Source organism: Podarcis vaucheri (assembly GCF_965113315.1).
Source record: "Podarcis vaucheri genome assembly, chromosome: 1".
Classification (NCBI taxonomy): domain Eukaryota; kingdom Metazoa; phylum Chordata; class Lepidosauria; order Squamata; family Lacertidae; genus Podarcis; species Podarcis vaucheri.
The window spans coordinates 15,335,401-15,356,344 of record NC_138759.1 but is presented as its reverse complement, the minus strand read 5'-3'; the positions used below and the strand labels follow the sequence as shown (position 1 = coordinate 15,356,344).

At 45.0% G+C, this 20,944-nt stretch overlaps 1 protein-coding gene across 1 annotated transcript in view; it reads left to right on the top strand.

Moving 5' to 3' along the window:
• Window positions 1-18,625, top strand: part of TRMT61A (tRNA methyltransferase 61A) — a 61,832-nt gene extending 43,207 nt beyond the window's left edge. The window contains exon 4 of the mRNA XM_082219440.1: window positions 10,046-18,625. Coding sequence (XP_082075566.1) covers window positions 10,046-10,374 — 329 coding nt within the window. The 3' untranslated portion in view covers window positions 10,375-18,625. The remainder of the gene's footprint in view (window positions 1-10,045) is intronic.
• Window positions 18,626-20,944: the final 2,319 nt, after the last annotated feature.

Genomic DNA, 20,944 nt, shown 5'->3' with positions numbered 1-20,944 from the left:
CGAAATCTGAACCTGGCAGATTTCAGAACTGCCTGAGTAGTGTCCTGGCCAAACTGGGCATCCTAAAAATAATTTGGCAGAAAAATCTGAGCTTGTAAAGGAAGAAGCTGCAGCTAGCAAACTCATCAACGCTCCTTTGCTGACAGTTTCCAGAAGGGGTAGCTGTGTGAGCCTGTCACAACAAGAGCCTTGTGGCATCTTAAAAACTAACACATTTCATTCTGGCATAAACATTTGTGGACGAGGCATGGTGCAGCAAATCCCAGTCCCCACAAGCTTATGCCATAATAAACGTGCTTGTCTTTAAGGTGCAACAAAAATCTTTCGCTGTCCTTTTTCTGATGGCGCTTACTCGCAAGTGTATAGCGCTAAGGTATAGCACTCATAGCCATAGCTGTCAACTTTTCCCTTTTCTTGCGAGGAATCCTATTCGAAATAAGGGAATTTCCCTTTAAAAAAGGGAAACATTGGCAGCTGTGCTCATAGCACCAATATTTTTTTAAAAGCAAGCTAAGGAAAACCAAATTCTGAGGACGAAAATTCTTTCAACCATTTCATATAAATTTGCTTCAGTCTGCATGGTCTTTTCTATATTGTATTTTAGCCTCTTTTTTCAGCAGTTTTTTGGTTTATTTAAAGTAGTTTGGCTATTACAGTGGTACCTCAGGTTACAAACACCTCGGGTTACCAACACTTCGGGTTCTAGACTCTGCTAACCCAGAAGTAGTACCTCAGGTTAAGAACTTTACCTCAGGATGAGAACAGAAATTGCGCACCGGTGACGGCAGCTGGAGGCCCCATTAGCTAAAGTGGTACCTCAGATTAAGAATGGTTTCAGGTTAAAGACGGACCTCCAGAACGAATTAAGTTCATAACCAGAGGTACGACTGTATAGCAGGGGGTGTGGATATGGGTTTAGTGGAGGGCAAATTAAGGGTAAGAAGGAAAAAGCCATAGAAAAAAGGAGTATGAGATGGAGGAGCAAAGTTGCTCCATCAACAACCTCCATCTACTACCTCTTGAAGATGTAGCAAGTTTCCTTGGGTCCTATTGGAGACTGGGAAGATGAAGATCCTGGGATGAGGATTCCAGAAAGATTTACCAGCTTAAATAACCTGCCAAGGCAATGCTGTGGCAGAACCAAAGTGTGGTTTGCAAAGACTGCTTCGGGACAAGCACCAAGAAGGATTGCATTGACTTATATGGGAAGCTAAGGAAGTCGAACCATATTTGTTTTCCCTTTCCCCCAAGAGAACTGTGTTATGTTCCTTTTGAACGGATTATAATGGAACAAGGAGGCCCGGTGCGTGTCTTTCCCTGAGTAACTGGTTGAGAAAAGATTGTGCTTCTCGTCAGCAATTCCCAGTGGAATGTAAATGGAGGGCTGAAAAATGTGGGATTGGGATTGCCTTGTAGTTAACCTTTGCCTATATTAGTGGGGGCAAGTGGTTCTTCCAAAAATTAAAAGTGATGTCATCGGTAGTCCATTCAACTCAAGCTGATTCTAGCAAGTTTGGGGTGCGAGGAGGGCAGGGGCAGGGTGCAATTCACCCTAGATTTTATTTCCATTCTGGAAAGCCATTGCTGTCACTTTGAATGGGTTATTCAGATAGTAAATCAGAGCAGTACCTCAGAGCAGGGCTTTTTTGGTGGCTGCCCCTGACCCGTGGAATAACATTCCCATCGAGTTACGACAGGCACCCAATATCTGCACTTTCTGGAAACAGCTGAAGACGTTTTTGTTTCTGCAGGCTTTTAAATAGGTCTTTACCATGACTGCCCACTTGTTAGGGTTTCAGTCTTGTTTTCAATGTGTGTGTTTTTAACTGTTTTTCATATGTAAATTGCCTTCAGACTAGTTTAGAAGGCAATTGATGAATCAAGGATAATAATAATACCCACACATAAAACCCACACATGAGGAGGAGTCCTTGTGTGTCCTTGTTTCTCAGTTTGACCCTTTTACATGGTTTTGTATGTTTGGTGGTATTTTATGTATTGTGTTCTGCTGTTATTTTTATTGTTTATCGATCAGTAATTCTTTATTGTAACTGATAAGTGCAAATTATTGTTTAATTATTATTTGCTTAGTGTTGAATTCTAACGGATTATTGAATATTGCTTTATTTGATATAAGTTGTTTATTCTAAAGTTATTGTGACTTTTTATAGCGGATCAGATTGTAACTATTTATGTTTCATTATTAGTTCTATATGTGTTGGAAGCCTCCCAGAGTGGCTGGGGCATAAATAAAAACGTTGTTGTTGTTGTTGTTTATTAGAGCTGCCTCCACCCTCCTCCCAGGAGAGGAGAGGAGCTGAGCTGGCCACAAGACCATCTGCCAGAGGGAAAAAGCCATCTGTGTGCCAGCCCATTTAGATGCTGGCTGTGCAGCAGCTGTTCATCAGCTGACCAACTTCCACCCACCTGGTCATTTGCTCACCTGGTCACTAACTCACTTGCCCAGCTGACTATTCACTCTCCCTGGGGAGTCTTAAGGCTCCCCCACAACACACACACACACACACACACACACACACACATGCAACATGTTGCTGCTTAGAACCTCTTGTTTATTAGAATCTGTGGTGGTTGTGCAATTGGCTTTGGGTTCTTGCAACAGCATATTGTTCAGTCGTAAGATACGGAAAGTGTGCTGACATTTTTTGGGTCAACCTCCGTTCTTCGTGAGAGCGAAACTACTTTGTGAACTTGTAGAATTTTTTTTAAAAAAATAATTCAGGGTCCTTGCAACAATTCTTACTTGAGGATTATAATTTGGCAGTGCGTTCTTAACCTTGGCTGATCTTAATGTGAAAATGTGTTACTAATTTGTATGTTCAGAGGACGTTGTGTAAATAATTTTCGGGTTTTAGCAATAACTCGACGTAATCGTTCATGTTGATTCCAGGAAGTAGGGAAAATGCACTTGTTTTATCTCTCTGTTTTGAGAACGCTGTGTAGGATTTATTTTGGGGTTTTGCAGTATTTCATGACGGAGAACATGCTAGGAAATAGACACTTAATTAACAATATCATAATTGTGGGTACTGTGTATTTATTAAGGCTTTGCAAACAGTTCATTGCAGGTATTTAAGGGGGAAATACAATTCCTGGGTGATGGTTATCATATCCTTACGCTGCAATCCTGCACCCACCTAACCTGGGAGTAAAGTCCTATCAAACTCTATAGTTCTGACTTCTGAGTAGTTGTGTATAGGGTTGCACTGTTAAGGGTAGTTGAATAGGAACTTGGTGCAATCCACAAAAGGATAAAATCTAAGTAAAGTTGATGTGTGATACCATTTTAAAAATTGTGTTCTTATTAAGATTTTCCATAAGCAACGAGAGTTCGTTCATTGTCTCTACTTTCAAATCATAGTCTTTCATACAGGTCATTACAGTTAAATTGAGGCATTTTTGTGGTCATCAGTGTGGTTGTGGAGGAAAGAGAAGTGGAAAAAGGGGTGAGAGAGACAGTAAATATGAGGAAAGCAGAATGTTCCCTAGAGAAGGATCTGAAATTCTGAACCCTTGAATTTCTTTTACTCTAGATCAGTGGTTCCCAACCTTTTTTTTTTTTTTTGGCCATGCCCCACCTAAACATCTCTAAAATCCCAATGTGCCCCCCGCCGTGACATATAATTCTTATTATTCAAAATGTGAACTCCTATTCACGTAGAGGAGGCCTAAAAGACCATTCACTGTTAATAACTTATTCTCGAATTGCCCCCCTTAAAAATCAAATTGCCCCCCTTTGGGACGTGTGCCCCACATTGGGAACCAGGGCTCTAGACTGTTTTGTTTTATGTTTTAATGTGTTGTAAACCGGTTTGAGATTTTTTCTTTAAAATATAAAGTCGTATGGAAATGAATAATAATAATAAATTTCACTGGGGAGAAAAAAGGCACCTAGACATTTGGTTGTAGCAACTGTAACTTGGATACCTGAAGGAGCGTCTCCACCCCCATCGTTCTGCCCAGACACTGAGATCCAGCGCCGAGGGCCTTCTGGCGGTTCCCTCATTGCGAGAAGCCAAGTTACAGGGAACCAGGTAGAGGGCCTTCTCGGTAGTGGCACCCGCCCTGTGGAATGCACTCCCTTCAGATGTGAAGGAAATAAGCAGCTACCTTCTTTTTAAAAGACATCTGAAGGCACCCCTGTTTAGGGAAGTTTTTAATATTTAATGCTGTATTGTTTTTAACACTTGATTGGAAGCCGCCCAGAGTGGCTGGGGAAACTCAGTCAGATGGGCGGGGTATAAATAATAAATTATTATTATTATTATTATTATTATTATTATTATTATTAACCTAGGCTTAAGGTGCCATTTGGCAGTTAGCTTATACAGTGGTACCTCGGGTTACAGACGCTTCAGGTTACGTGATTTCGGGTTGTGCACCTCGCCGAACCCGGAAGTACCGGAATGGGTTATTTCTGGGTTTTGGCGCTTGCACATGCGCAGAAGCACTAAATCACGCTTTATGCATGCGCCAAATCACAGCGCTGCAGGTTCCGAATGTGCCTCCTGCACAGATCACATTCGCAACCCGAGGTTCCACTGTATATCTAAGTTTCAAACATTGGCTCCCAGATAAAAATGTAACCTGCCAAGATTTGGGTGTTTCTCTCACTCAGGAGTTACGGTGAAATGAAATTTACGGCATGTAATGCCCTAAGAGAAAATTTAATGAAAATGATTTATAGGTGGTACATGACACCAGTCAAGCTTGCAAAAAATTCATTTGCCCGACAATAAATGTTGGAAATGTAATGAGACTGAAGGTACATTCTTTCACCTTTGGTGGATATGCCCAAGGATTAAGACATTCTGGGAGATGATTTATAATGAAAAAGGTATTCAAATATACCTTCCTGAAGAAACCAGAGGCCTTTCTCCTGGGCATAGTCGGCCAATTGGTGCCAAAGAAGGATAGAACTTTTTTAATGTATGCAACAACAGCAGCAAGAATACTCATTGCGAAGTATTGGAAGACACAAGATTTACCCACCCGGGAAGAATGGCAGATGAAGTTGATCGACTATATGGAACTGGCGGAAATGACTGGCAGAATCCGAGACCAGGGAGAAGAGTTGGTGGAAGAAGACTGAAAAAAGTTTAAAGACTATTTACAGAAATACTGTAAAATTAATGAATGTTAGAAAAATGTTGGAATGAAGTTATATGGCTTTAGTAGAAATGTTATAAGGATTTAAGTATAAATAGATTAATAGAGTATTAAAGGAAAAAATAAGGTTAGAATGTGTTAAGATAATTATAGGATAGAAAACAGAGGAAGATGGAAAGGAATTGCTGAAACAATTAACAGAAGTGGAATACAAAAAGGGAGATGTGAGGAGGTCGTGGAAATAAGTGAATGAAAGATAAGTTATTGCAATTTTTTGATGTGTTTTAAACTGTTTTTGTTTTGTTTTGTCAGTTTAATGTGTTAGTGTTAAGTAGTGTTTTTGTATTGTATTGCATTGTTTTTGTAGTGTTTAAATTGTTGGAAAAGTAATAAATATTATTTTCCAAAAAAAAAGGAGTTACGGTGAAATTTGTGGTGGGCAGCAGATGCAGATTTTGTGTGTGTGTGTTGTAGGCTTTCTGTGGTTGCTTTCTGGTGACCTGCGATTGCCCTCTAGTTTGGAGATAGTAAGAAGCAAGCACCCTGCACCTCCTGCCCATTTGACCTTGGTTCCTCTCTTGTGGTCAACCTTTTGACCTCTTCCCTCAAGCGATTGTGGCGCAGACACCCCACTGCAGATGGGCAAACAAGCATCTGCTTTGCTAGAGGATTTGAATTTTAGAAGAAGATGGGGCGGAAACTGCAAAAAAGTCCTGTATGTGGGTACCACAGTCTCGGAGGATTAATAAAAACTGAACTCCGGGTTGAAGACTCAGCTCTAAGCAAAAACCCATGGAAGGAAGTGGACGACTTCTAGCTAGAACCACACTCAGTTGTGCAGATGTCCTTATTTCAATTTTACATCCCGCTTAGGCAAATGCACAGAAGGTCTGTGTAGTAGTACGTAGACCAGGGAGTGCCAACCTTTTGTGGGTCAGGGAAGAGACAATGGAGTGCACATCTGGGCGTGAAGGCAAACTACTGCATTTGCAGCAGCAAAGTGACCGAAGTTGAGGCTGATGTATTTGCTCTTCATTGGATGAAGTGGGATCTCGTCCACGGAAGGTTATGCCACCATAAATCTATCGCGTCTTGTGGCACCTCTAAAGACTGGTCTTTTGTCTCCACAAGGCACAACGTCCTCTGCCAGCAACCCCTTTGTGTCCTTCTCCCACTTCGGTCTCTCCTCAAAAGCCACTTCTTCAACAATTATATTTTATGTACAGTGGTACCTCGGGTTAAGAACTTAATTCGTTTTGGAGGTCCGTTCTTAACCTGAAACTGTTCTTAGCCTGAGGTACCACTTTAGCTAATGGGGCCTCCCACTGCCGCTGCCCCGCCACCACACGATTTCTGTTCTCATCCTGAACCAAAGTTCTTAACCCGAGATACTATTTCTGGGTTAGCGGAGTCTGTAACCTGAAGCAGCTGTAACCTGAAGCATCTATAACCCAAGGTAAAGGGACCCCCTGACCATTAGGTCCACTCGTGACCGACTCTGGGGTTGCAGCACTCATCTCGCTTTATTGGCCGAGGGAGCCAGCGTACAGCTTACGGGTCATGTGGCCAGCATGACTAAGCCACTTCTGGCGAACCAGAGCAGCGCACGGAAACGCCGTTTACCTTCCTGCCGGAGCGGTACCTATTTATCTACTTGCACTTTGATGTGCTTTCGAACTGCTAGGTTGGCAGGAGCAGGGACCGAGCAACGGGAGCTCACCCCGTCGCGGGGATTCGAACCGCCGACCTTCTGATCGGCAAGTCCTAGGCTCTGTGGTTTAACCCACAGCGCCACATGCGTCCCTAGGTACCAAGGTACCACTGTATTAAATTTACATCCTGCCCTTCTTACCGGAGAAGCTCAGGGCAACAAACACAAAAAAGTTGCAATGTCACAATTAAGAATATATATTTTTTAACAAAAACTACTTTAGACATTTAAAAGCACCTAAAAGCAACCACATTCCTCTTACTGCTAAGAAGTTCGTGGTTGCCATGGCCAGTATCTTTGAGCCAACAAACGGCTGGTTGAGCAGGAATGCTTTTAAATGAGGGAGGCAGAGACGTCTCACCAGGGAGGACATTCCACAAGCAGGGATTATTTTTCCACCTACTGTAAAATCCCAGGCTTTTTAAATACCTTCACCCCACCCCAGCCTAATGTATAGTGGCAGCCGTTTGTTTAGAATTGTTCTTTTTTTAATATTGAATTTTAAGTAACCTGACCTGAAACCTTCTGGCAAATAGGCAAGTAAGAAATCAAAATAATAATAGTGTAAGACTTTTTATCACCTGTAATGGTGTGCAGGACATCTTTTAGAGCAGGAGCAATGATGTCATCCAGCAGAATGGAGGTAAAGGAGGTGATAAGGAGGCTTTCAAGTTTTACTATTGTTTGTGATGGGTTAGCTGCTAGGGAGGCAGAGAGAGAGAGAAAGAAAAATAAAGCAAGTCAGGGTTTGTTGGCACTTTTTTCTTTGTCCTTGATTCACCCTAGCAGTTTAAAAGGTAACATTTCTTTGCAGGAGTGTTTGCATTTCCAATTAAACAACAAGTTTAAATTTCAGCTGACTGGAGGTATTTTGTAAAAGCTCGATGTGGGGCTGGGGGGCTGTTTCGTTTTTAAAAAAACAAGCTGGGATTTATTCTGTAAACAGGGAGGGTGTATTCAGCTAAGTTTTACTCAAAGTAGATCTGTTGAAATGAATGGACATGGCTATGCTAGGTCCATTAATTCCAGTGGGTTTACTCTGAGTAAAACATAGCTGAATAACCCATATACAGTGGTACCTCGGGTTAAGTACTTAATTCGTTCCGGAGGTCCGTTCTTAACCTGAAACTGTTCTTAACCTGAAGCACCACTTTAGCTAATGGGGCCTCCTGCTGCTGCCGCCGCGCCGCCGGAGCCCGATTTCTGTTCTCATCCTGAAGCAAAGTTCTTGACCTGAAGCACTATTTATGGGTTAGTGGAGTGTGTAACCTGAAGCGTATGTAACCCGAGGTACCACTGTATCTTGTTAGCTGATCCTTAAAAAAAGAAAGAGTATTATATTGTTAGTAGGAATAGATGGATATGGGCAGCTGGCTGGATTTTCTTTAGAGGTGTGGTTTTGGATCCCATCACAAAGAACTCTTGCACTTTTGCAAGTTTACAATTTTGCTGCTGATTGCCCATTGATGTTTTGCATAGGGCTTAAAGCACCATTCCTTCTTAAACAGGTAGATAAGCAGTCATAATAGGAAAAGAAATGATAAGACATCCACTTTAAGCCTAGCCATGTAAGGCCCGTGGATCCACAGTCCCCATGTGGTCTAATGCTGGCATTCATATGAATGCAAAAAAAAAAAAAAGTTAACAGAAGCAATTATATCTCTCTAAACCATGTGGATTGTCTGCTCCTTGTAGCCCCAGAAATTATATTTGTGTGTTTCCTGTGCAAGTGTGCTTCCTTCTGCTGGGATTGTGGGCTGCTGTTTGGGTCTGATTAACTTCAAACGCTGGATATCTGGGACACAAGGAAGGGCTGTAGCTCAGCAACAGAACATCTGCTTTGCTTGCAGAACGTCCCATGTTCAGTCCCCAACATCTCCAGGTAGGGCTGGGAGAGGCCTCAAATTTTGGAGAGCTGCTGCCAGTTAAGGTTGGCGCGTATTCAGCTAAATCGGGGTTTCAGCTAAACTTGGGTCCCCAGCTGTTTTTGGACTACAACTCCCATCATCCCTGACCACTGGTCCTGCTAGCTAGGGATGATGGGAGTTGTAGTCTAGCAACAGCTGGAGCCCCAGGTTTGAGACAACCTGAGCTAGATGCATTTAGGTTGGGTTCTGTATAAAAGACTGCTGTGTTCTTCAATGTACTGGCAAGCAGAAAAGGCAACTCGTGAGATATCCCTGAGATATATCCCTAAGGCGTAGTGAAGTAGCCAGCATTGTGTAAGTCTGGAAGAGGTTGTGCAATGCCTTCCTTCCTGCAAAGGGAGGCAAAAAAACAGGATTACCGGTTAGGTTTGCATACGTCTGCTGTTTATAATGTTGGGCAGTGTCCAACTAGACAGTTCCACTAGTCCATCCAATGACTTGTCATGCTGTGCAACCCCTAAATATGTTTTTCCTACAACTGAGACGAAGGCAGGGAAGTTCCATTGCACAGTTGAAAGTCCTTGTGCCGGTGGAACTGTTTAATTGGATGCCACCCTTTTTGGGGGGAGTGCGAGTCGAGGAGATGCGAGCTGAGATTAGCTGTGTGTCTTTGCCGCCTGCCTGTCCCGATCACAAACCTTAAAACCTTTTCTCCGTCCCGAGACAACTTGTACAGCAGGGGAGGAAAAGAGAGACTGTCACTGTTTACACAACTCTGACATTAACGAAGCGCATTGTGCGAAAGTCAGTATCTCTTTACTGAGGTGCTGTAGCATCTGTGTGAAGGGTCTAGGAAGTGACATGCTAACAACCCAGGGACCAGGCACAAGGATAAGGCACAGACTGTTCCTGTTGCCTGTCTGCATGCACGCCGATGAAATACAGAATAGGTGCAGAAATACTCTCTGTGCTGAAAGTCCTGCCCTTTCTAAACCCTTTACAGGATTTTGCTGGCACTGAACTGCAGGAGGCAGATCCTCACCCCTGCACTCACCCACCTCTCTCTAAATCTCCAGTGTGTAGGAGTCAGCAGCCTTCCCCCACTTTGTATAAAACCAGGAAATTGAAAAACTGCGCCTGTCATAGAATTTACATCAGAGGGGCTGCCCCAGCGACTTCAGCAAAGCTGCTATGGAAATCAGTGATTCACAGAATCCGAGCTCGGGTAGCACTGCTAGGGAACAGGGGTTTGGAGGAAATTAGCCAGGCTGCCGCTTCTCATTCATTCATTCATTCATTCATTCATCCTCTTTTCTCCCTCCCTCTTTTTCTGTAGGTGGACGCATCTGTTCCTTCTCCCCTTGCATCGAACAAGTGCAAAGGACCTGCCTGGCTCTGGAGGAGCACGGCTTTGCCGAATGTAACACTCTGGAGATCCTGCTGAGAGTGTACAACGTTCGGACAATCAGCTTGCCAGTCCCTGACCTTGGAAAAGGAATCGGGGGTAACGCCAGAGCGGAGTCTGACAAAGGCAGCCTATCCGATCAGGGTGCCTCTTCTGCTGGTCTCCAGCAGGGAAACGCACAGTTTAAAAGCGGTGTGCCGCCAAGGGAGATGGTGGGTCACACTGGGTATTTGACCTTCGCTACCAAAAGCCTATTTTAGTTACTCGCGAAGCTAGCGGCCTCCTTGCTGCCTTCCCTCCTTCCCTCCCTCCCAATCAAGCATCCCAGGCTTTTTTTGCTCGTCGGGCAATTCCATATATAGTCAGACTGAGTAAGATTATGCTTTTGTTTAAATAGCACGCAGGAGCGCTAACCAGATCAGCCTTGCAGTACACTGTCCTTCTGGAACAGTGCTTGGCTGCCTGTCAGGTAGGAAGATGGATTAGCAGCTAATAGCTGTGGGATGGACTTTGCAAAGCAAAAGCCACTTACTGAGGTTGTTTGGGGTGGGGGTGGGGGTGGGGGGGCGGGTGTCAACAAGGTTTCCTTTTTCTTTCTGGAACCCCTGCATTGATTCTTCTCTCAATGAGGGTGTGCAATGGGGAGAATTTTTGCTTTCAGTTTTGTATTTGCCATTGGGAATCTATTTAATATTTGGATTTTTTAAAAAATAAAATAAAAATGGTTTTGCCGTAGCCCCAGAATTGGCTAGCAGCCCCTGCAAAGAGAGTCTAAAAAGGCAGGCGGATGTGTGGATCCATATATACACATACATGCATACATAGGTGAACCACCCTGGAAAGAGCATCAAACCCAATTTATTGTGGTTACATGACGTGAGTGGGTCTCCCTTGTCACAAAGATTCAAAGCGCAGGGCTAGCTTTTGAGGGGAGAAAGTTAGGCTGCAAGTCTTCACCCTGACATCTAATGCTGAATGGAGCTGGTGGTTTCCTATAGGAAGTGTCATTTAATCACATCCCTGCTTGCATCCCGAAATAATTCTGTTCAGGGACGGCTCTTCTACCTCTTCTATGTGAGCAAAATCCTCAGCACAATCGCACATTCACTTGGTCCTGAATAAATGGCTAGATTTGCATCCTGCTTCCTCCCTGCCAAACAACAAGCAGCAAAAAAAAACAAACCTCCCTTATTCAATCTGTCCTGTATTGTAAGATGGTACTTGTATTTACAGATGTCCACTGCTGTAAACAGAACGAACCCTTCCCTGGTGTTCTTAACCAGCGTATAAGCACGTCACAATCCTGTCTTCCTAGGGCCTGGGTGAAATGCGAGCCACGAGGCAAATCTTTTTATCCATTCCATGCGCCGGCTGATTAATAGATATGCCTGAAAGTGCGAATCCGGTTTTGCCCTTTTCTTGACCAAAAATAAACATGGCTGAGCTTTCGATGGGTTACAGCCCCGGTGCTAATCTGTCACAGTTTAACAAAAGTTCCGCCAACCGCGGCGAGCAAAGATAGAACAGCTGAGCAGATTAAAAACCAGGAAAGCAAATCATCTGAGCTCGAAGCTGTTACGTAAGTGTTCCAGGGCTGCAGCTTTCCGCCTCCGCCTCCTCCTCTTCGGAAGGATGTTAAAAGTCTTCTGTTATGCAGTGCTCGAAAGTACTTTTGAGGGAAAGCAGGGTAGAAGGTGTTACTGCTGCCGCATCATTAATGGGGCAGCTACAACTGCCTGCCTGCAAGCAAAGAGAGAACAGCAGGCATATGTAAACATCAGATCAACTGGGGAAGAGGAGGGGGAGCTGCATAAAACCTACAAAAGGAGAGGAAACAGAACCAAGGGAATGCCTCTGTCCTTAAGATGCTTGCACTCAAATCAGCACCGTATGTCCTTGGTACAATATGCTTCTAGTGCAAAGCCAGAAAAGTGGGAGGGGACTTTTTCCAGACTCCTATTTGAACAACCTTATAGGGGTCTCATGCAGATGATAGGCTTGGCAAGAGGCAAAGTGGGCGGAGCAACGAATGTTAATTCTACCTTTGTGCAATAGGTTAGATGGGATGTTTTCCGAGGTTGACGAGCCGACGGCTGGGCGATATCTCGTTTTCAACATCGCAATATATCACCAGCTAAACATCCTGATACACTGATTTATCACAACGTCTGATATAAGGATAGAGCTACATAGGGGTGACGTGGGTGGCACTGTGGGTTAAACCACAGAGCCTAGGACTTGCTGATCAGAAGATCAGCGGTTCGAATCCCCGCGACAGGGTGAGTTTCCGTTGCTCGGTCCCTGCTCCTGCCAACCTAGCAGTTCGAAAGCACGTCAAAGTGCAAGTAGATAAATAGGTACCACTCCGGCGGGAAGGTAAACTGCGTTTCCGTGCGCTGCTCTGGTTCGCCAGAAGCAGCTTAGGCATGCTGGCCACATGACCCGGAAGCTGTACGCCGGCTCCCTCGGCCAATAAAGCGAGATGAGCGCCACAACCCCAGAATCGGCCACGACTGGACCTAATGGTCAGGGGTCCCTTTACCTTTTACATAGGGGCACTGGCTGGATTCACGGTTTTCCCCGCATTGTGATTTTTGCATAGCACACACACACACACACACACACCCTGCATCATGATTCACAATATTTTTGCCAGATCAAAAAATATGAAACCAATAACACAATAGGGGCTTCAAACCATTTTTGGATGCTATTTTGATATATTGCCCAGACCTAGGCGAGCCTCGTCTACCCCTCACTTCCCTCTACAGCACACACAGAAAACTCCTCCTTGACCATTGGACCCACTATTGGTCTTGTCTCCTCAAGTTGCTGGAGCCTGTTTTCACATGCAAGGGAAGTCCCTAACTCACCGAGGGGTTGAGAACCATTGGCTGCCCTCACCTGGTTTAGCCAGCTAGTTGAAACTGTTTGCCAGGGTGTAGCTGCTGTCGCATGCTGACAGTTTCTAGGAGCCACAGGTGAGAGCTGAGAATGGGGATGAGCGACCCCAGAAGGAACAGGCTTGAATGATGCCTCGAATGCCTCCTCCTGGCAACTACTGCAGCCAAGCTGGTGCCAAACGTCTTGCTCTGCTTTCCTTTGGACCACATCAGCCAGCCAGGCCGAGGGGGGGGGGGGCGTGTCTCGTCATCTGGACAGCCCAGGACCTCCAGACACACTGCCCAGGCTTGTGCCCTGGGGAAATCCCTTGGGTGCTGCTAACACAATAGTTTGACTCCACGCCCAGAGGCACAGTCCATTGTCTCTCAACACTCCATTGTCTCTCAACACTCAATGCCAACAAGAGTAGGCTAAATTCTACACGGAGTCGGACCCTGCTCTCAACCCTCCATCCGGGCAAGCAAGAGGGATTATGTGAGTACAAAGACTCCTTCCAGTCCTGGCAAAAACGCTCAAAGGAACGTGCAGATCAGGGCTGGGGAGGGGCAAGTGGCCATTGGGGAATCCCAAGGGCTGAACAGGGACCCGAGGGCTGCATCAGGCTCCCAGGCAAACTGAAATGAAATGTTGCAATCAGCAGTGCGGATGTGATTTAATTTTGGCTTATTTCATGTGGCGTTGGCCCGTTCATTCAGAAGTAAGTGGCGTTCAGTGGTGCTTGTCCTAGGGAAATGTGCACAGCATTTGCAGCCTTAGCCAGTCTCATGAAGCCTCCCCCCTGTTGCTCCAGCGTTCGCTGCATTGCAGTGAGTTGGAAAGTGCTGTAACAAAGGGCTGTATTTTCTTCCCCTTTTGCCGCAGGACAGGACATCAAACATACAATGCTATAAAAATGCCAAGCACTTTTCTTTTCTGGTATTAAAAACGAAGAGGAAGCAATAAAGGGACAGAGCAGGGATGGGTTTCTAAAAGTTAGAAACCCTAAATGCACAGCACTTTTTGCAGCTGGGTGGGTTAAGTTGCCTGTGCATAGCTTGTGGCAGCCTTTGGCAACCTGGTGCCCCCAGAGGTTTTAGATTACAGCTGCCCCTGTTGGAAATTGTGGTCCAAAGTATCTGTGGGCACCGGGTTGGTGAAGACAGGCTTATAGTGTCAATGCCTCTTAGGTTGTCCCTTGCTCCTGGTTAAAATGTTGCAGTCAATCTAAGGATTCGCATCTCTGCTGTTATTCATTGCTGGTGCCCCATTCCTGGATTTCACAGGAGAGCAATGGAGGGTGCAGCCTGTTCTCTTTGGTAGCTGCCTTCTTCCTGGACTCGCTCGCCTAGGCAGGTGTGGGAGGGATGTCATTCCCTGCAGACAAGTCTCCGCGTGCCTGATTGAATTGCAAAGTGTCCTCCAGCATCCCTGGCGGAAAGGGAGAGCGCCTGCTCCAAAGCCGCCGCTGGCAGTCTTGATGAAGACAATCTCTGCAGCTTCGGTCAAGCAAGACATGCAGACAGATAGATGGGAGATAGAGAGGGCTGCATGCATAAATTTTAAGAGGCGCCCTGTGGATCAGACCAAAGGCTTCGCTAGTCCAGCACCCTCTTCCCACAGATGCCTGTGGGAAGCCCACAAACAGAGCCTGAAGTACAACACTCCATGTGTGAATCTCCATGTTGGGAGATTCTGGACCAATAAGAGTCAGTACTTGTTCAGCCAGTGCATAGCTAAAAGATATGAAACTCGCTCCCATAGGTGGCAGTAATGGAAACTGAGTTGGATGGTTTTAAAAGGGGATTGCATGGAGGAGAGGACTATTGATGAATAACCATAGTTTAGGGGTCCCGGGCCCTAAGGAAGTCAGACCATCCTCCACCAGGGCCAGGGCCTTTTCAGTGATGGCTCCAACCTGGTGGAATACTCTGTCCCATAAGACCAGGGCCCTGCAGGATTTAACCTCCTTCCGTCGGGCCTGTAAGACAGAGCTATTCCGCCTGGCCTTTAATTTGAATTCAGCCTGATCTTTTATTTCCTTTCTCTTCCCTCCCCCTACCCTTTTATGAAGATTACCGCTCTGAGACCCCACAGCTAATTCTCCCCTGGCCTCCTCGCTGGCCCAAGTAGGACTAATTCAGCCAGCTAGCCCCGGTGATTATCTAATGCTTATTAGATGGATTTCCCCTAAATTGATTTCTGAACTTTGAATTTTTTTGTTATTCATGTTTTTATACTGTGTTTTATGCTGCTTTTACAATTAAGCGTTTTAAATTTGTTTTTAGCCGCCCTGAGCCCGGTTTTTGGACCGGGAAGGGTGGGGTATAAATAAATAAAAAATTTTTATTATTTATTATCGATGGCTGCAAGCCACGATGACTATGCTCTGTCTCCACAGTTGGAGGCAGCGATGATTCTGGGTACCACTTGCTGGAAACCACACAAGTGGGGCATCTTCTTGCCCTCAAGTCCTGTTTGCAGGTTTCCCACAGGTATCAGTTTTGACCACTGTTGAGAACAGGAGGCTGGACTCGATGGGCCACTGGCCTGATCCAGAGGCTCTTGCGCTCTTAAGATACATGCTTTTCATCCGTTCAAGCCCAGCACATGTTTTCTACACCAAGGCATTCTGGTGTGTCCTTTAGATCTTCAAAGCTGGCAGATATGCCCGGCTCTTCTGTCGTGATTTGGGGATGTGGAGCTGCACACCCACTTCTGCTCCAACAGCCTGGCTTCGAAGATGTCAATGTGTGGGAAGCACTGACCTCACTCTCGTCGTTTCTGTCGTTCTTTTGCATGCACAAAGGTCTTACACTTCTTACCTTATAAGAACATGTGATTTTAAGAACTGGCTTGCAGGAGCTCTGACCAAGAGACCATCAGGTTCTACATTTGGGTTCCATTAATGGTCAGCAAGGTGCTCCTTATCTCCATAGAGAGCCCTCTTCACTCTGCAAAATAAAGTTCAGGAAAAGCTATCCTATGGTCTGTTAATGAGGCTGGTTAATAATGTAAGAATCTGCACACATTGACATAGCATTGCTTTTGAGGAAGGGCCCACACAGCTCTGTCTCTTGACTGCTGGAAAAGCCACACAGAGATTTCAGCACATGCTACTTACATACTTTCAAGCCTATCTTTACAGTCTTAAGGACCAGAAATTTGTGTTTCTAAAATGGGGGGGGGGAGAGAGAGAGAGAGAGAGAGAGGGAACACTTAACGGCACTACAGAAGCCTCATGTTTTTCTAGAACACAGATATGAAAAGATTTTAAAAACTTTTCAAAGAATAAGTCTACAGACTGTGGCCCATATACAATTGCAGGCAGCGACTATCACATCAGTATATTCTAAAATATCTCAACAATGGTGTTCAGAAAAATGTGTTCTGAAATACCTAGCTGTGCCGACTCAAATTCCCACTGCACCACACTGTGTGTCTTCATTTCCGTGTTGTGAAGCACATAGGATTGCTTGGTTGTTATTGTATAGACTATTGGTCAGGGACCATAGGACTTACTTTTTGTAACGTTGCTGAAACATTTTCATATCTGTTACAGAAATGCATGCAGTTGATTTGGTACCTTGACTCTGTTTATCCTTTCGCGTCTATTGATTGGTCATGGACTATATTATTTAGGTTCGATTTCATTGTCTAAACCGCGAGGTTCCCAACTTAGCGGAGGACCACCACTCGGTGGTAGAAAACATGCTTTGCTTGCAGAAAGTCTCAGGTTCAGTGCTTGTCATCTCCAGTTAAAAGAAACTGAGGTAGCAAGTGATGGGAAAAGGCCTTTGTCTGCCTGAGATTTTGAAGATCTGTTGCCTTTCGGAGTATACAATAACAGACTTGATGGACAAATAGCCTGACTGGGTAAGGCAGCTTCCTGCAATTACAGCTAAAAGCCATGGCTAGCATTGTCCTTTATTCATTTATCTTCCTATTTTTTAAAAAAAGCCATCAGCTAGCGACCGGCACTGTAGAGAGACACGTCTAAGCTTCTGCTGTGGCATCAGTTTCAGATGATGTGAGTCCTGATGCATCTGACCACATGCTCGATAAGTCTGCCCTGGGCCCAGTTGCTGGCATTTATCTGTCTTGGGAGACAGTGCTCCTTTGGGGGTGAAGTCAAACTGTGGGATAGTTGCAGGGCTTGCCATGACCACAGAGACTGATACGGGAGAGACATGTTTTGTTGCAGCTGGGGCAGATGAAGGCATCCAGTTGAGCTGCTGCACATGCAACAGGGCGTTTCTTCTCTCTGTGCTCCTCCCAGTGCTCATTCCTCCTCGGGTCACTGCTGGAGATACATGGCCTGTCTCCAGGCACTGCGGTTGTCTGCAAGGGATTCCCACATAACAGGGTTGCTACTGCCAGATTTCATGTCATGTTTGGAGACATCTCTAGGGCAGAGTTGGTCTGCCAATGGGTCTGGTGCCAGCTCCCCATAGGGCATGTCCTTGGGGAGCCTGTCATCTTCCTTTCTGTGGACATAACCAAGCCAGTGTAGATGTGGCTGAGATAGGAGTGCAAACATGCTGGGAACATACTGAATCAGGTCATTGGTCCATCAACCACAATATTGTCTACACTGACTGGCAGTAGCTCTCCAGAGTTTTAGGCAGGGGAGGAGGAGCTGGGGATTGAGCATGAGACATTATGCATCCAAAGCACGCACTGAGCTACAGCCCTTCGGCAGCTTTCGATCCCACTGGCCATGGTAATCTGGAGCAATTCTGTGATAGAAGTATTGGAAACACTATGATAATTCTGATCATATCTACATTGAGTAGATATCAGCCCCTTGATGTCTACACTATGGTGTACCATAGGGCACCATTTTATCACCAGTACTTCTTATCTTCTTATCTGGGAGTGGGATGCCATCAACATGACACCAATGTTTTGTTGTTGTTGTTGTTGTTTAGTCATGTCCGACTCTTTGTTACCCCATGGACCAGAGCACGCCAGGCACTCCTGTCTTCTACCGCCTCCTGCAGTTTGGTCAAATTCAATGTTGGTAGCATCGAGAACATGGTCCCACCATCTCGTCCTCTGTCGTCCCCTTCTCCTTGTGCCTTCCATCTTTCCCAGAATCAGGGTCTTTTCCAGGGAGTCTTCTCTTCTCATGAGGTGGCCAAAGTATTGGAGCCTCAGCTTCACGATCTGTCCTTCCAGTGAGCACTCAGGGCTGATTTCAATGTTTATTGATACATAAATTGTTCAGACTCTGGTGGGAGTCCCACCCATGGGAAAATGTGGCACGATTTAGAGTGATCAAATGAAACTTTTATTACAGGGGTGGCCAACTCCCAAGAGACTGCAATCTACCCCCTTTGGGGGGGTCAAAGTTGAGTTTTTTCAGGGGGGAGGTAAAATTTTGAGCTTTTTTTTAGGGGAGCCACAGTTGTTCAGCTTCTTTGGGGGGAGCCAATGATCTACCAGAGATCAACCGTGGACATCCAGTGATCACGATCTACCCGTTGGACATGCCTGTATTACATAGCATGACAAAAAAACCTGTAATTTTATTAGGACAGGGTATTTGTTGTTTACTGTTGCAACAATTATGTTCTCAAAACATATCATCTGTACCATCAAAAATAAATAAAAACATTATGCTGGTGACACTCTGCTCTTCCTATCTGTTGCATATGAATCAGGATCAATTCAGGACTTCACATGCCCAAACTGGAGAGGCAGGTGAGTGAAAAGACATTCCTTCCAAGCAGCGAATTCCCTCCCCGTTTTCATTTTAAAGCAATGCTTCCACTTATAAATTTATTCCATATATACCCGGTATATATTGATTGTTTTCCAGGCCTGCCATGGCCTACCTAGGACGAAAAGAGTAGTCTTTTAATTTTGCAAGGTGATGAACAGCAAGAGCTGACAACCTGTGATTAATCACCTCTAGGACCTGGATGTGAAGCAATTTGTTGTATGCTGTGAATGATTTATACAAGGAGACAAGCAATTCCTCCCAGCTGCAGAGGAAGACTGGCACTGCCAAATTATAAAGAGCTTCACAGGTATGAGACGTACACGCCTGTGGATGTTACAGTGTCATCTCCCTGGGGTGCTGCAGGGTGCTATTCAGTCCCTGATGCTATTTAATAGCTGTGTGAAGCAGCTGGAACAATCATCAGGAGTTTTGGCGGCAAGGTGCCACCAGAATGCTAGTGACACTCAGCTATAGTTCTCCAGGCAACCTGAATCAAGAGAGGCTGATGAAGATGAAATCATTTTAATATTTCTTGTAAACTACTTAGAGGTTTTATTTATTTACTTACTTATTAAAAATATTTGTATGGCACTGCATCGTTAAAAATATATCACAGCAGTTTGCAGCAATATAAAAAACATGAAACTGAACAAAATCATTAAAAGCTAAAAACAAGGTCCATTACAATCAAGCAGTAATATAATGCCAAGGCTGCAGGTTCAATCCCCCTAAGGGACAGCTGCAAATTCCTGCATTACAGGGAGTTGAACTAGATCTGAGTTTCCCAAACTTGGGTTTCTTAGCAGTTGTTGGACTACAACTCCCATCATCCCTAGCTAGTAGGACCAGCAGTCAGGGATGATGGGAACAGTAGTCCCAAAACAGCTGGAGACCCAAGTTTGGGAAAGCCTGGACTAGGGTCCCCCTTCCAATGCTGTGATTCTATGAAATAAATGTAAGAAGAGAGTTGCTGGATCAGGCCAATGGTCCATCTTAATCCAGCATCTTGTTCTCACTGTGACCAGCCAGGTACTCCAACAGGAAGCTGAAAAGCAGGAGCCGATGAGCACAAAAGCACTCTTATCTACTTGTGGTTTCCTGAAAGTGTTGCTCAGAGGCACACAACATTGTAGGTGGAACAGCGGAGGCAGAACTTTCTGCACCTTTACAGTGGTGCCCCGCAAGACGAATGCCTCGCAAGACGGAAAACCCGCTAGACGAAAGGGTTTTCCGTTTTGGAGGTGCTTCGCAAAACGAATTTCCTATGGGCTTGCTTCGCAAGACGAAAATGTCTTGCGAGTTCCTGCGGGGTTTTTTTCTCCCCCCCCCTTTTTCCCAAGCCGCTAAGCCGCTTATCAGATGATCCTAAACCGCTAAGCCGCTTAACAGCTGATCCGCTAAGCCAGCTAAGCTGCTAATAGCGCTAAGCCGCTAATGGGCTTGCTTTGCAAGACGAAAAAACCGCAAGACGAAGAGACTCGCGGAACAGATTCTTTTCGTCTTGCGAGGCACCACTGTATTTATTTAAGCAATTTATCTCAGCAGCCAGGAGCATCATAGCCAGACTCTGGAGAGACCTGTCAGGAGTAAGCATGGTCCAATGGTACCAAATGGTATGGGAAACAGCCTTATTAGAAAAACTAACCAAAAAAACTGAAACTGACATAGGGACAAATAGAAGAAGACACCTTCACTCCGGTATGGCTCCCCTTTATCGCATACACAGCCCAACAAGGCGACAACAAGCATCCTCCAGCAATTTACGAATCAAATCTGGCTAATCTGATCCAAACACACACCCCACTCACACACAAAACCAAATCTCACTACTGCCAATCAAAGACAACCCTAGGCCACCCGCAACCTCTCTCACCACCAGAGAAATACAACAAGCAAATAGTAAGAGAAGGAACCCACACAAGTGACACTGGCAGAAAACCCCCACACATACACTAAGTAGAAGAATATAAGCATTGTCACACAACCCCACCCTCCTCACCTTCCCCCCTCCCCTTCTTTCCCCCTCTTTTCTTCTTGACCTAACACTGTATGCAACACTTAACGTCTCACAACACATGAAACTGATCTGTAGAAAACACTTTAAAAGAGACCATGCACATATTTTTGTAAACTAAGAAATCGCACACCGCTTACGTACAGTCATCTCTAAACAGTGTACAAGAAACAAAACACAGAAAAGTAATAAATAAAGAAATCTTAAG